Source organism: Mandrillus leucophaeus, unplaced genomic scaffold, assembly GCF_000951045.1.
Source record: "Mandrillus leucophaeus isolate KB7577 unplaced genomic scaffold, Mleu.le_1.0 Scaffold284, whole genome shotgun sequence".
Classification (NCBI taxonomy): domain Eukaryota; kingdom Metazoa; phylum Chordata; class Mammalia; order Primates; family Cercopithecidae; genus Mandrillus; species Mandrillus leucophaeus.
Genome location: NW_012102965.1, coordinates 3481934 through 3497566, shown reverse-complemented (window position 1 = coordinate 3497566; position 15633 = coordinate 3481934). Strand labels below are relative to the sequence as shown.

General features: G+C 42.2%; 3 protein-coding genes and 1 long non-coding RNA gene across 9 annotated transcripts in view; 1 reads left to right on the top strand and 3 right to left on the bottom strand.

The window, feature by feature from the left end:
• The window catches only part of LEPR (leptin receptor), a 208702-nt gene extending 202189 nt beyond the window's left edge, over nt 1–6513 (bottom strand). For all 3 annotated transcript variants that reach the window (XM_011985480.1, XM_011985481.1, XM_011985482.1), the window contains exons 1-2: nt 6425–6513; nt 1795–1870 (exon numbers count right to left, since the gene is read on the bottom strand). The gene's annotated coding sequence lies outside the window, so the exon portion shown is untranslated. The remainder of the gene's footprint in view (nt 1–1794; nt 1871–6424) is intronic.
• Nucleotides 1–6717, bottom strand: part of LEPROT — a 13377-nt gene extending 6660 nt beyond the window's left edge. Inside the window, exons 1-2 of one of the 2 annotated variants that reach the window (XM_011985484.1) lie at nt 6425–6717; nt 1795–1870 (exon numbers count right to left, since the gene is read on the bottom strand). In XM_011985484.1, coding sequence (XP_011840874.1) covers nt 1795–1870; nt 6425–6440 — 92 coding nt within the window. In that variant the 5' untranslated portion in view covers nt 6441–6717. The remainder of the gene's footprint in view (nt 1–1794; nt 1871–6424) is intronic. The other variant, XM_011985483.1, reaches the window with a different exon arrangement.
• Nucleotides 1–10741, top strand: part of LOC105543520 — a 26397-nt gene extending 15656 nt beyond the window's left edge. The window contains exons 2-3 of the long non-coding RNA XR_001006631.1: nt 4640–4646; nt 10650–10741. This is a non-coding gene — a long non-coding RNA (uncharacterized LOC105543520). The remainder of the gene's footprint in view (nt 1–4639; nt 4647–10649) is intronic.
• A 1174-nt stretch (nt 10742–11915) lies between these two features.
• The window catches only part of DNAJC6 (DnaJ (Hsp40) homolog, subfamily C, member 6), a 163317-nt gene continuing 159599 nt past the window's right edge, over nt 11916–15633 (bottom strand). For all 3 annotated transcript variants that reach the window (XM_011985477.1, XM_011985479.1, XM_011985478.1), the window contains one exon: nt 11916–14273. In XM_011985477.1, the coding sequence (XP_011840867.1) occupies nt 14172–14273 (102 nt within the window). In that variant the 3' untranslated portion in view covers nt 11916–14171. The remainder of the gene's footprint in view (nt 14274–15633) is intronic.

The following is a 15633-nucleotide window of genomic DNA, read 5'->3' as shown; positions in this document are numbered from 1 at the left end:
AAGTGACTGCTTATATTTGGATCCCTCTTGGGTTTAAACAATTTCCATAATAGTTGGCCAGGACTGTGGTGATGGATTTAAATTCATCACTGTCATAACAACTCACTTCAGTTGGTCTCACTTAACCACATCATCATCTTCATCTTCTTTATTTTTTATTTTTTTATTTTTTGGAGACAGTCTTGCTCTGTCGTCAGGCTAGAGTGCAGTGGCACGATCTCAGCTCACTACAACCTCCGCCTCCTGGGTTCAAGTGATTCTCCTGCCTCGGCCTCCTAAGTAGCTGGGATTATAGGCGTGACCCACGCCCACCTAATTTTTTGTATTTTTAGTAGAGACGGGGTTTCACCATGTTGCCTAGGATGGTCTCGATCTCTTGACCTCATGATCCACCCGCCTCAGCCTCCCAAAGTGCTGGGATTACAGGTGTGAGCCACGGTGCCCAGCCTAATCACATCATCTTCTATCTGGTTGTTCAAGCCAATCACCTGGGAGACATCTAAGAACTCTCTCTCCTTGTTGAATCTTGACATCAATTAACAAAACCTGTTGGTTGATTTGGTTTCCTAACTCACTCTCCTTTTCTTTCCATTCCTACTACCCCAGCCCTCAATTTTGCTTGATTTATGACAGTAGTCCCTTACTATTCTCTCTGACTGCAGTCTCAGCTCTTTCCTGTCTGGTCTCATGTTATGGCCAGAATGACATTTTAACATAACCCCCTCCTCCAAACCCATTCTCAAGATATTTTCCCAGCTCCTATTGTTTGATGTATAAAATGGAACCTCCTCTACATGACAGGCATGTAGAGCCCTAAGTGCTGACTTTTGCACTCTTGACTAACCCTTCTTTTGCCACTCTAACTACAATTTATGCTGTACCATAATGTACCATGTGCAGTTTCCTGAAAAGGCTATATATGCTTTCATGTCTCTGGGCCTTAGCATACAGCTTTCCTGGTGCTTAAAGTACTTTTTCCCTAGAGATCTGTATGACCTGCTTCCTGATTTTCTTGACAATTCTTCTCACTTTTTACCTCCTCTGAGAGGCCCTTCCTGACCACTGTCTTCCCAGCTTCTATGCTCTTCATCTTTTGTACCACTTCTACCTCTGGCAGTATGCACACTTTTGTTGTTTACTGTCCGTCTCCCCAGCTGAAACACAAACTCTGACAGAGCAGGACCTTTGTTTTCTTATGTCTTAATCCCTAGTTCCCATCACAGTAGCTGGCACATGGGAAGCATTCAACCAACAATGGTTGAATAAAAAAATGTGTAGAATGTTCCCTCTGCCTGGAATGTTCTCCCCTGACTCATCAGCCTGAGAAACTCTTATTTATCCACCAAGTCTTGGCTCAGATACAACCTCTGCCATGCAGCCTTCCCTGAGTGTCCCATTGAAACTCAGGAGCACTTTACCTGAGCTCCAGCATACTTGGCCGGCATCTCCACTGCAGCTGCCATCTTACTGACTAGACTGTTTGCCTGTCTCTCATTCCCAACTAGAACTGTACCTCTTTGAGGAGAGGACTGTGTCTCTTCATTTGTGTGTCCCTAGCTAGCCCAGAGTAGGTGTTAAACAAATGCTTACAGAATGAATACATCAATTTTTAACAGAGCCCTTTTTTTTTCTGTAAAAGTACACCTGACCCACAAAGGGAAGGTGTTCATAATCTGGGCTCCACTAACTCATTGGTTAGAACTTGGTGCTAAATTGACCAAACTCTCTAACACCCATACTAATAGTGACAAAGACACAGAAAGAGGAATGGTTCTTTTTGAAATGATAACTTACCCATAATCCTCTAAGGCACATCCCAGCATAAGAAAAGTCAGCCCAATAGCCCCACTGAAGGATAATGCCACAAGAGCTGTGAAAAATAAAGCCAAGAGTTAAAGTTCCCACAGTAGAGGTTGTTGGGGCTAGAGGGTTTGGGGAAACGGGGAGTGACTTGTAAATAGGTCCAGAGTTTCTTTGGGAGATGATAAAATTTTCTGGAATTAGATAGTAGTGATGACTGCACAACCTTCTGAATATACTAAAAACCATGAAATCTTACAGTTTAAAAATGTTAATTTTATGGTATGTGAGTCATTTATCAATAAAAATGTTTACAAAAAAAAGAAAGAAAAAAGGTCCCAAATTTGAGCAAAAGTAGCAATTTACTCATTTCACTGAGGTTACATTTGACCCCTGTTACAGACTGCATTGTGTGTGTCCCTTTCAAATTCGTATGTTGAAACCTTCCTGGCTCCACCCCTCTCACCGTGAGACGCCATTAGGAGGTGGGTCTTTGGGAGATAACTGGCTTCAGATGAGGTCATGAGTGTAGGGTCTCCACGATGGGATGAGTGTCCTTATAAGAAGAGAGAAAGTAGAGCACATTCTCTTCTCTTTCTCTCCCTCTGTTCTCCAATGTGAGAGCAGAAAGCAGGCCTGCAAACCAGGAAGAAGGCTCTCACCAGATGCCAGATCTGACTGCACCAAAATTTTGGACTTCCCAGTCTTCAGAACTGTGGAAACTAAATGTTGGTTGTTTAAGCCACCCAGTCTACAATATATTTCTTACAGTAGCCCAAACTGATTAAGACAATGACCCATGTCTGCCACCTTAAAATCATAAGGTATACAAAGGTCTCAAGTAATTCCAATACCTAACCCCTATCCAATGTATGAATTCCCTCTATATTTGTCACCAGAGGGCAGTCAGTCGGTCCACACAACTCCAGTGAAGGAAAACTCACTATCACTCAAGACAGGTTTAATTTAATTCCAACAGTCTCTAAATGTTGAAAGCCCTCCTTCTTTAAATTATATCCAGAACTGCCTCCCTGTAATATATACCTTTGATCATTTTGCCTCCTCAAACCACGGTACTTCAAGTATTTGAAGATTGTTTTCATGTCTTTGTAGGAAACAATTCCCAACTAGTGTCCACTGAATAAAATATTTATTCCCTGTATCTACTGGACACTAGTCTCTGTGGGAGTAGGAACGTATTTGCCCTTGTTGTGCTGCTGAGAAACAGAGTATCAAGGTTGTTAAAAAGTTTTGAGCTCTGAGTCACAAATATGAGTCAAATCTTAACTCTGCCACCATCTGGTCTTAGGACCTTGGGTAGAAGCTAAACCTCTGAATCTGATTTCTCACCTGTAAAATGGAAATAATGGTGCCACCTTATTGAGCTTATGGGAATTAAATGAGATAATCTATGTAAAGTGCTTGGCAAAAGGAGGTAGTCAAATAAATGCTGACTGACTTAAGTATCTACTCATTTTAGCAATGTTCTTTGATAAAAGTAGAAATCAAAAGCATAGGAGACTATCTTATCCAAATTTTCTTCTGAAAAAAGTCCATAATACTCATAATTAGAATTTAATTAATTAAGCTAATGAACATTTTTGATTGCTTCCTTTTACTTGAGAGAAGATTTAGAGAGACTCTTTAATAGGAAGGTGCCAAAGTGCTTTTTAAAAAAACATCTGAAAGTATACAGATGTTAGGGGACAAAGAAAAACTGTCAATTTTAACATATCTTTTTACATTTCCACTCTTTAATGGAAAATGCCCATGTGCGGATGGAAGGCAAATACCACATATTATTTCATTACAGATGATCTTTTCCTGGCGGGCTTTGCTCCCCTCCTCTGTGCCTGACCATCTGCAGTAACCCCTCCTCCATGAGGCCTGTCAAAGCTAGGAACTGCAGACCTCTTCCTTCTGTTCTGATATCAGTTTCTCAAGGTTCACAACCATCTTTCTGTTTGATTCTTTTTGGTCTTTTTTTTTTTTTCCTCTTTTTTCAGGAATCACATCCTCTGCATCTCTTAAAGTTGGAGTTGACCAAAAATCCAACCCCATCTCTCTTTTCACTCCACACACTCCAGCTGAAAACTTACGTTCAACCCAAAGCTCCCAGTACCACAAGGGCCCGGCCACCACTGATGCTCCAGCCCAGAGTAGGTCCTATAGAACTAGGCCTGTACTTCCACCTCCAATCTGAACTCCTCTGCCTTGACAGTCAACAAAAACCTCAAATTCAACATGTGTAACGTGTAAAACCAAACCACTATCCCCACCCTTTAAAGGTCCTATCTTAGAGGGCTGACACCATAATTGCATTCCACCTTCCAACGAATCAGTAAGTCAAGGTGACTCAATCTCCCAGACTTCTTAAACTCTCTGCTACAGCCCTGGTGCAGGCCCTTATCCTCTCATTCCTGCCTCTGTGACTCTTCCAGTCCATCCTCTACACAGAAGACAGTGATCTTTCAACTATATATATCACTGCTGCCATCCCTTTGCAATTGCTTCCACAGCCTACCAGTTGTTCTAGCATGGAGGCTCCCCATGGCCTGACTCATTCCTAACGCCTGTCCAGCTTCAACCCTCACCACTAAGTTCCCGTCTTACTAATGAAGCCTAAGTACCTGAAGAAAAGAAGGCGTGTTATTTCATGCGCCCTGCACCATGTCACGTGCTGTCCTCCCCCCTTGGGATATACTCCACCTTCACTCCATGCCTTGCCAAATGAAGCCATATTGATCCCTTCAGATTCAGTTCAAGCATTGTCTCTTCTGTGAAAACAGTCCTCTCTGTGGAGCACGGGAAATTAATCCCACCCGGATCAGTTTGCTAGGGCTGCGGTTACAAAGTACCACAAACTGGATGGCTGAGAACAACAGAAATTTATCTTCTGACAGTTCTGGAGGCTGGACTTCTGAAACCAAGGTGTCAGCAGCGACACCACACTCCCTCTGAAGGCTGCAGGGAAGCACTCTTCCTTGCCTCTTCCTAATACTCAGTGGTTGCCCACACGGTTGCCAACAATCTTTGGTGCTCCTGGCTTTGTAGCTGCATCACTCCAATTTCTGTCTCCATTTTCACATGGTATTCTCCCTGTATGTCTCCATGTCTAAATTCCCCTCTTCTTATAAGGACATCAGTCATTGGATTAGGGTCCACCTTAAACCAGTATAATTTTAACTTGCTTATATCTGCAAAGACACTACTCCAAATACGATCACATTCACAGGTACTAGGGAATTAGAGCCTGAATATATCTTTTTGGAGGACAAAAATTCAACCTACCATCTCTGTTCTCCCACCGCATCTGAGCACACCATAAACACTCACATAGTAATATAATTATTTCCAGCTCTGTCATCCCCCAATAACTTCTCATTTATCTTTGTATCCTAAGTCTCTGGCATACAGTAGTTCCTCAATAAAAGTTGAAGAATCTGTAAAATGCTTCCTTCCCTTAGTCCTTTTCCATTTCGGACTTCCTTTTTTCCACCACATTACAATTTTCTAACACATTCACACATGGAACATGATCATGATTTGGCAGTTTCTGATCATGTGTTGTACTGAGACACTACTTTTCATGTTTTCGGCATTGGCTTCAAAAGGATGTATAACACACAGTCGACACTCTCCAAGTAAACCATGTTTACTAAACTGATATTGAGTATAAAAGTCAGTCAGAAATAATGATAAAATATGTCTACCGCTAACATCTCACACACTCGGATAAATTCATAGTGAACAGAGGCGTACTCGTGTATACACATGTTTATAGCAGATATTAACTGGGGATATCTTTGGGTGCAAATTTCAAGAATGATACAAGCGCCAACATAAAAACAAGTCATGCTACTCTATTCGACAGATTAGAAATGGAATGGTTTCCTACCAAAATACAGGAAGCCTTGCAAAAAACCTTTTCCGTCTCACATTGCTCTAACGCCATACAGATAAGGTACACGGTGTTTTTATCAACTGCCCCAGGCAAAAAACACATACTACACAAACACTACTTTCTTCTCTATGCATAGACGAACAGAGAAAACATCGAAGAAAGCAGTATTAAAATTACACGTAATCTACTCTCCACGACTGCGAGAAACACCGTCTTTCTGGGTGCTTTCCATTGACACCCGCCCGCAGTCAACTCTGCCCAGTTGGAAAAATCATTAGGAAAAAGAGGATTAAGTTTCCCAATGCTAAGAACGCTGGAGACAAAGCGTCCTTTGTAGCAAATAGGAAACTGCGGAGGGGTAGAAAACCGGAGGAAAGGCGTTAGGGTGGACACGTCAAGAAGTGGAAACCCGGTTTAAAAACTCGAGAGGGGTGGAGGGCGCCGCTCTCGCCGAGGGCTCCGCCTGGGGAGGGGTCTGGTGCCGCCACTGGAGAGCAGGAAGGCCAGCGGCCTCGTAAAAAGGGCCGAGGCTCCCCCGAAACGCCGCTCCACCCGCACCCCAAGGGACGAAGGGAGCGGGCGATCGCCTCCCCACCCGGAGAGGCGGGAAGGGTGGTGAGGCCGTTCCCCAGAGGCGCGCGGAAGGCGCAGCCCCAGGCTTGACTGGAACGGAGGTGGCAACCCCACCACACGACGAGCGGGCCGGGGACCGCGATGTACCTTTAACGCCCGCCATGTCTCCCGAGCTGGGGCCGCGGCTGCTTCCGGCTTCCTGCCACGGCCCGGGCAGCCTGCCCAAGCCAGACCGGGAGTCGCCCCGCGGATCCCGAGCCCGCCCCGGCAACGCAGAGCCCCGCCCCCGCCGGTGCAGAACCCCGACCGTAGCTCGCAAACGCCGCGCCTGCTGGTCCAGACCCCTCCCCGACCACTCAGAGCCCCGCCCCCGCCGGTGCAGAACCCCGCCCCCAGCTCGCAGAGGCCGCGCCTGCTAGTTCAGACCCCGCCTCGCTACTCAGAGCCCCTCCCCTGACGGTACAGAGCTCCTCCCCTAGCTCGCAGAGGCAGCGCCTGCTGCTCCAGACCCCGCTACCGCTACTCAGAGCCCCGCCCCTGATAGTGCAGAGCTCCTCCCCTAGCTCGCGGAGGCCGCCCCTGCTGGTCCCGCCGTATCCCTCACTGGCCCAGAATTCCGCCCCCAACTCTCAGAGGCCTCCCCTTGTTGGTCCCGACCCCGCCCCCGCCACTCAGAACTCCGTTCCTGCCAGTCTAGAACTCTGCCCCCAGCTCGCAGAGTCCAGCTCCAGCCCTAAGACCCCACCTGGCCCCACAAAGCTTCCCCAGAGTAACCCCAACCCAGTGCCCTGGACCCTACTCCTAGATCCTGAGCCCTCTGGGTAATCCTCAAGCCCGTTCCTTTTGTGGGCTGGGACCTTGGCTCCGCCCGGACCTCGGGCCCAGAGTCTCTCCAGGGCCGCTCAGAACGCAGTGCACGCAGCGGGGGATCCTCCCTGAACCTTCCTGAGAACGGAGATGTAGACAAGTGGAGAGAGGGAGGAGAGAGGAGAGGAAAAGTTGCAGTCGATGGGAGAGGGACACCGACTCACTAACCAGTGTTATGTTCCCTGAGCTCCCAAGTGCGTGCTTGTGTGCGAGTGTGTGCCTGTCTGCCTTCACATGACTGTGGAAGGGGAGGGGCGGGGTACCAGAGGACAGGCCCCTTAGGAAACACACCTCGTTAAGAACTTGATATTTGCATAGGTTTGCTTTGCTTCATAGCAACGCTTTACTGAAACCAGCGGGGTTTTTCTTTACTCCCTGATTTATTTGTAGAGACGAAGACCATATAAGCTTTTGTGTCGGAAGCTTTCATGAACCTTAAAAAAAAAAAAAAAAAAGGCTATTGTTTTTGTGCCTTGGGGCCTCAAAGTTTGCAGTTTTTAGATCTCTGAGAGCCATTGTGTACTTATCTCACAGGAGTGGAGAGTTCTGTTTTGGCAAGAGCAATCTAGAAGATCATTGAAACAGTCTGGTCCAAATGCTTCATCTTACATTTAAGGAAAGAGGTGCAGAAAGGGTAGGACTTGCCTGTCACACAGCTCTTTGGAGGAGGTTGGATTCTGGGCCACTTCCCCTCATTCTAGCTGAGATCCACTCTACCTGATGGTGCGGTCCCTCTTCTCTTGCTTTTTCTATTTTCAAAAGGACTGAAAGACAAAGGAAACTGTAGAAACTTAGCTTCCCCTGGCTACCTGAGAAGTATAAATTCTCACCACGATCACGTTTCAGGATCCTTGCTCAGTTTACTTTTTCAAAATTGCACATTGAGCATGTTATTGTTTCAAGAAATGTCTATTTGTTGATTCAGTGGAGTATTTTTCTAGCTGTCAGTTTATTTTTCTAGCTCCTCTCATTTCTCCTCATAGACGGATGGCACACTCACTGAAAACAGCATTGTAATACCTGACTCACTGCAGATGCTTGGAGATCCCGTACTACATGGCACTTTTTACTTTGGAGCCTTCAATCTACTCAAGAGCATGGGCAGTGTATGCCACTTTGGTTTAAGGATTATTTTGAGCTGAAGGCAATTAGGAAGAAGCAAATAGGTACAAGGTACTAGAAAAGCACTCTGCCCTCCCTCCATTTGCCAAAAAGCAGGATATAAGTTTACAAAAGTGTACCTCCTGCCTGCTCTTCCAGGAAGGACAAAGATTAATCACCAGAGACAATTGTAGACCCCTGTCAGCCTGGAGACAACACAAGAAAAATCTACATGATTAACTTTAGTATTTAGCCTGTATCTGCAACTAGTCTCACATATATTTGTCTTCCCACAATTTGCTGCCCCTAGAGACTCAAGGTCCTTTATCTTGTCATTTCTTTAAAAATTTATTGTTCCTTGGCTAGGATGCTATATAAGCCCAAGTTCTAACCAAACCTTTGACTTGCTCATCTCTGAGTATTCCCATTTTACCTACATGAACAATGCACCTGTTGATAAACTTGCTTTACTTTTGTTCATTCGTCTGTCTTTGGCCGGTCTAATGCACAAAGACCCAGCTGAAGAACCTAAGATAGGTAGAGGGAAAGATTCTCCCTCCTCTACAAGAGCTTGGTTCCCTATCATATTATTTCTAATACCTGTTAGAGCACTCAAGGGAACCTGTGTATCAGACAAGCCCTGGAAGTCTGTGGTTTTTAGCTCTCTTCGTGTAGTGCTAAGCTACTCTCATGGGGAAGATATTCTATGGGGTTAAATTTCCCTCATTCCCTCTTCCATTTCCAATCACCCACTCTGTCTCCAGAGAGCCTCAATAGGGTTTGCGGGAGCCTTCCATGTCAGCCTGACTCCAGTCCCACAGAAGGTAAGTGATTTTAGAGAAAACTGACAACACATCAGAGGCAGGGTTTGGTTTGAGCACCCTAGGCTCAGGAGTAAGATCCTGGAAGCTGGTATGAAAGAAAAAGGTTGAGATGCTTGCCCCAGGGTAATGTCTGGAATTTTAAAATTGCTGGGACAGTGTTTGTCTTGAACAAGTTTTCTGCCCATGCCAGCTGTCCTTTTCAGGTCACCAAACACCTTAAAGAGAAAGTTAGCTATTTTGCCATAGGCTTTAACCATCTGAAAAAAATCTGCTTTTCTTTTGCCTGATGTTGAACTGAAAAAACTGTTCTTCCACTTACTCCTTCCACATTTTCTCAAGAATAAAAGAGTCACCAAAAACAGAAAGTAAAACCCTAAAAACCAAATCCTTATCCCCAACTTGCCATTGATATGTTACTTGGATGTATAAGATCTGTAACCTCTGTCATGTTGCCTAGGACTACAGTGGACTTACTGGGATGAATTTTAATATTCTCTCCTTGCATTCAATAATCTCACATGATGACCTAGGTTTTATTGTCTCCATCTTACAGATAGGAAAACAAGCTCCCAGTAACCAGTGAATAGGGAAGCTGAGATCAAGTCCCAAACTGTTCAACTCTAAAGTCAGATGGTCAGCACTTGTACTGTTCCCCACAGTAGATCTTATGCACCAAGAAGCAAGAATTCTTGTAGTAATTAGAAGTAACAGTAACCTCCTGTGCTTCACAGGGCATCAAATCCATTCTCTGACTTAATTTTCTCCAACATATCTATTAGCATCTTGCATACAGTATACACAAAATGTTGACTGAATTAACAAATATTAATAAGTTTACCATACACAGTATCATCTCTCCCTATCCTCAGGAAAAAAAAAAAAAATTGTAGCCTCAAGCTTCAGCTCTGGGTAAATTTCTCCATGCTTTAGCTTCCTAAGGTAGGATTTACAAAACCCTGTCTCTCAGAATCTTTAGGGGAATTAAATGAGAAAAAAAAATATAAAACATATATATATATATAACAACACCTAAGGCAGTGCACACAAGATAAATGCCAGGATGTTACATCTACACTGGGGCAGGCTTGCAAGTCAGTGCATAAGTTAAATGCAAGAATGATGCAACACTAATTGAAATCCGTAAATGTTGGTTTTCCTTCCTAATGCTCAATCACTACTTTTTTTTACATAGCTGTTCCCTTTACAGAAACTACAATGCAAACCTTTTTGCCATTTTATGTAGACAGATCTCTGTAAACCCAAGGAGATAAGGAATAAGGACCAGGGTAAAAGTAACTTTGGGCTGCCTTTTCCTACTTGTTTCTATCCACTCCCTGGAATATGACGTTTCCATGTAATTCCAGCTCCAATACCCACCTACAGTGATATACTTTGTCTTATTTACTATCAGTAACAATGACAATAATTACTATTTAGTGAGTACCCACTTGTTCAGAGTTTATATACACAGTTCTTAATTCCTCCATTGCAGGGTTGTTAGAATTCTGTTTTACAGGTGATAAAATTAAGACTCAGAGAGTTCAAGAAACGTGTCCAATGTAAGAGTCTGTAAGGTTCAGCACAGTGGCTCATGCCTGTAATCCCAGCACTGTGGGAGGCTGAGGCTGGAGGATCACTTGAGGCCAGGAGTTCAAGACCATCCTGGGTGACACAGCAAGACCTCATCTGAAAAACAAACAAACCAACCAAAAAAAAACAGGCATGGTGGCTCTCACCTGCCTAGCTACTCAAGAGGGCTGAGGCAAGAGGATCACTTGAGCTCAGGAGTTAGAGGCTGCAGAGAGCTACGACAGACCCACTGCATTTCAGCCTAGGTGACACAGCAAGACTCTCTTGTGTAAAAAAAAAAGAAAAAAAGAAAAAAAAAGTCTATAAATGGAAAAACTGGGATTTAAACCCAGTCTTTAAATCTCAAACCAACATGTATCACTATTCCCAAAAACCATGATTTATCTTTAGAATAATCAAAATCTGCTACTTGAACTAGCTTCCCTGATAGGTGTTTCCAGCAGAGAGACTGACTTGTTGCTGCAATAGCTATTTCTGGAATTCAACTTTTTTCTTTTGTTGTTGTTGTTGTTTTAGTGAGGCGGAGGTTACTGCATTTACTGCATTCCTGCAGTTACTGCATTACCAGGCTGATGTGTGGAATGGGTGGGAGAAACTCCTATTCCATCTCCCTGCTCCAAAAAATCCATTTAAAATATTGTTCATGGATAGAAGACATATCAGATGTTAAACTGATAAAATTAGATGCTACATTTATTTTAGCCAAAAGGCCAAAAAGCAATGGGAATTCAACTTTTGTGCTCATTCCCTACACAGATTATGTTTCATTCACAGCATTAGGATTCAACTTGAACATTCTTCCTCACGTAGACAGTACAGTGATGGGTCAAATGCTTTTGAATGACAGCATTTGTTTCCAAAGAACTAAAATATCTGAGACTTTGTTTCTATGATAAAGTCCCAGACTTCCAGGTTCAATCCTTTTGCCTCAACATACAGATTAATTTTTTTGAAAATCCTTTAATTTTGTGGCTAGGAGACCAGGATTTCTATGCTACTTCTTTTTGAAACATATATGATGTAGCATAATCAAAATCATGTGTGCATGCGTGCGTGTGTGTGTGTGTGTGTGTGTGTGTGTGCTGGGGCAGGAGGGATTAAGTATAAATCCAGAAATCCTGTCAGATGACATTTTGGTGCATGCTTTTCGTATTCTCTCCTCATAACTTTCCTTAAAAGTAAATCATGTCAGAAGGTGACATTCAAGCTCGTCACTGTATTCCTACAAGTACCCAAATAACTTGGATTTCCACAAATATTTTTGAACCTTTTAATATACATTACAAATATTTTAGACCAATCACATTTTGTTGTAACATATTTACAAAACAAAAAATATATTACAATAAATATGATGAAACAGTGAATCTGATCAACAACAAGCTTTGTCACAACCAGCTATTTAAAAGGAATGCAAAAACCTGTTGGTCTGCATATATTAAGAGTTTTGAGATAAATAGGGTTCCAGAATTATAATGTATCCGGAAAAGAGATGTGGGGGGAAATCCCCAAATTTAAGTTAAGTAAGATTCTTTCTCATTGCTAATTACATAATGTTTAATGATGTTTTAAACTGTGAACATTGATGAATTATCCAAACATGATACAAAGCTAATGTAGTTCTATCATTTCAAAATATGTGACATCCACAGAATATCCTTTTAATTGTTATTATATACTGTAGTTCACACAATATCTACAAATGTGAATGAGGAAAAAAAAACAGGTCACAGCAACATGTCTCACATTCCGATTTTAAATAAGACAAGCACATACTGGATCAAACATTATTTTATAATACGTTAATAAATAACATCTAGTTTGTTATGGTTACCTTGAACAGTTTATGACTGTATATTTAAAAAGAGAACATTTTCTTTGAGTTTCACATTGTCAGTAAAAGGTAAAATAAATAATGAACTTTAACAAACAAACAAACAAAAAAAAAAGAGAGAAAGAGAAAGAGATCTATGCAGAACCTAAAATATTTTTGACATGCCGCTTTTCCGGTATAGCTTGCCACGAGAAAATTAAAACAAAAACAAAAAATGATTGTCTTTTCAAAACAACTTTTAAAAGCTTTTCACAACATTGAGCATGAACCTTTGAAGATTAGCATGAAAATCTTTTTGCCCATCTGCTTTGCGCATATATATATGTATGTATAATGCACATTGTATATGTGCACACAAAAGAGATCTACTAAAGTCACAGAACAGCAAACTGCTTACCCCTTAAAATGAGAACCAGCCAACACACTGATCTAATCCAGCCAGTCTAAGATCTGGAAAGCTTTCATTCTTGCTTTGCTTTCACAAATGTCCCTGTATGAATGTTGTTCCTGTGGACCCCCAACTACTTTTAAAACAATAAAGTCCACTGTAATAATCCAATGGGTCTAGATTTGCCTTGTGGGGAGGTGGGACCTGGTTCCTCAGAGCAGATACTGACAAGCCATCTGACTGGGTCTGCAGGTGAGTGCAGCTCTCTCACTGTGATCGTGCCATTCTCATAACTCCTATTCAGTGTTGCCTTCTATTCTCGTACCACAACCGCTCACAAACCTAGAGAACACTGAGTCCATACTAGATATTGGCCCTGATAAATTGTGAACAGGCCAAACTACTTTACCACCTGTTTCCAGCTAAGCATGTTTTCTTGGCTAAACAAAAGAAGAGCATTAAGCCTTACAGCAAAACTAGATGTTTCATTTAAACCAGGTTTAGAGTTGTTATAGTAGTAAGACATTTTATTTAATTAATCACAGTTTTCTAAAGGGAAAGAGGGTAACAGCCCACCTTCCTAACCAGGAATAAAGATGTCGGCATCTTCAGAGTCCCTCTTTTCTTTAGCCAGCATTTTCATTCATTTTTAGCTTAGTCAGAAAGTTGGTGGTAATCACTGGACTGTAGTTTAATCACTGGACTATTTTCACTCCCCACAATTCAAGTTCCTTTATATTTGTTAGTCCTCTTGACCAAAAGACATTTACAGTATTATGCTAAAGCCCTTAGTAAATTTTTACTTAAAAAAAAAAAATACTTGGTCTTGTTCTTTGAGTCTGCATAAAGCCACTGCTCAAATTATATCTTTCCAAGAAAAATCTAGGAACCATTAAACAATCATATAACTCTATTATCATAACTGTTGCTCATTAATCCTATTCTCCGACAATGTGATGGGTGTTATGCCTTCATGGGTGGTGGCCTCTGTTTTCCATTTCCCCAGGTAGAATGCTGAGTGGGCTCCCCACAGGGCAGGGAGGAATGCAGTGGTTCTGCAAGGTCATCTGACTAGAAGTTCCTCTCATGCTTTGGATCTTTTATGGTGGGAACTTTGAGAAACCAAACATCCATATCCCTTATCGATGAGAAATTAATTCATGAGTAACTTAACGGTTTAGTACTGAAAACACGTTACTGGAGTTTTTGGTTCATCTGCGAAAACCTCAGAATTGTGACACACACTAAGCATTAGCACAGGTCTGCAGCAGGGATGGAAAAGCTCCTGAATTAATATAAGGGCTTTTGGCCTTGGTTTTCAAATTCAGACCAGGCATCATTGAGCTCCATGAAAATCATCTTTGCGTATTGCTCATAGGGTTGCCCAGTAGCCTGCAGAGAAAACATAAACACATATTAGATACCACAGACCAAAATGTTACTGATATTGAATTTTTCACTGCCAATATATGGACTCTAAGTAATTGAAATGTTTTTCCATTTGGCCATTTCTACTTTTCAGCCTAATCTACTATATCTGACCCAAATTACTATAACCTCCCCATAATGCCCTCCCCCTAGAAATGCACAAGGGTAGTAGTAATCCGTCAAGAAGCAGACAACAGAGAGCTTATCGGGCAGCAAAAGATGTATCTCTGTTCTCCAGAAGTATCTGCCAAATGACAAAGGTTCTTGACAGCCCATCTCCATTGACTGTTTTTAACTCCCATTTTCCTGTTTCTAAAACATTCTTTGAGAGTCATAATGGGGCATACAGTTTGTGGATTTTTCTGGGCTCTTGTTTCTCCTTCTCTTTTGATTCATCAAAATTCAAGCACTACCACTGCTTCTCATTAATTCTTCTTTCCAGACTAGTACAAAAAAAATGTGGAGAGATGAAAATCAAATGCATCAAATTCAAGCCTGTGTTCCCAAGTGGCACTTCGATCATAGCTTCATGTCATATGACCGGTATAGTCTATGTGACAGCAAGATGACTCACTTCCTTCTGAATGTTTCTATGTATTATACAATGATTTCATTTGGCCATGAGTTAGTTGAAGTTTCTGACAAGGTAGAGCCTTAGATGTATATATACTTCAATGAAGACATAAACTGACAAAATCAATATAGTGATAATCAAGACAGTGGCAAATTTAATTCCATTTTGAATATTTTATTGATTCTCACAAATTTTACCAACTACATTCTAAAGCTTTTCCATTACTGTCCTAGCTAACCATACTGTTTTATCTCTAAAGGAAAGAAGTTTTCTTCTGTCCAGCTCTTAGCCTGTCCTTACTATTGTAAGTCAGGATACAATTTACTTTTCCTTTTCTTTTCTTTTTTTGGAGACGGGGTCTCACTCTGTTGCCCAGGCTGGAGTACAGTGGAGTGATCTCAGCTCACTGCAGCCTTGATCATCCAGGCTCAAGTGATCCTCCTACCTCAGCTTCCCGAGTGGCTGAGACTACAGGCTCATGCCACCACACCAGCTAATTTTTGTATTTTTTTTTGTAGGGACAAGGTTTTTTCATGTTGCCCAGGCTGGTCTCAAACTTGAGGGCTCAAGCAATTTGCCTACCCCGGCCTCCCAAAGTGCTGGAATTACAGGCATACGCCACTGTACTCAGCCACAATTTACTTCTGAGCCCTAAAAATTAATCCCTGGGTAAATCTTACTCTCTCTAAATAAGCCCCTGTAATATATAGTTTGATATCTTCTTTCTCATTTCATAAAATGTAACTATTT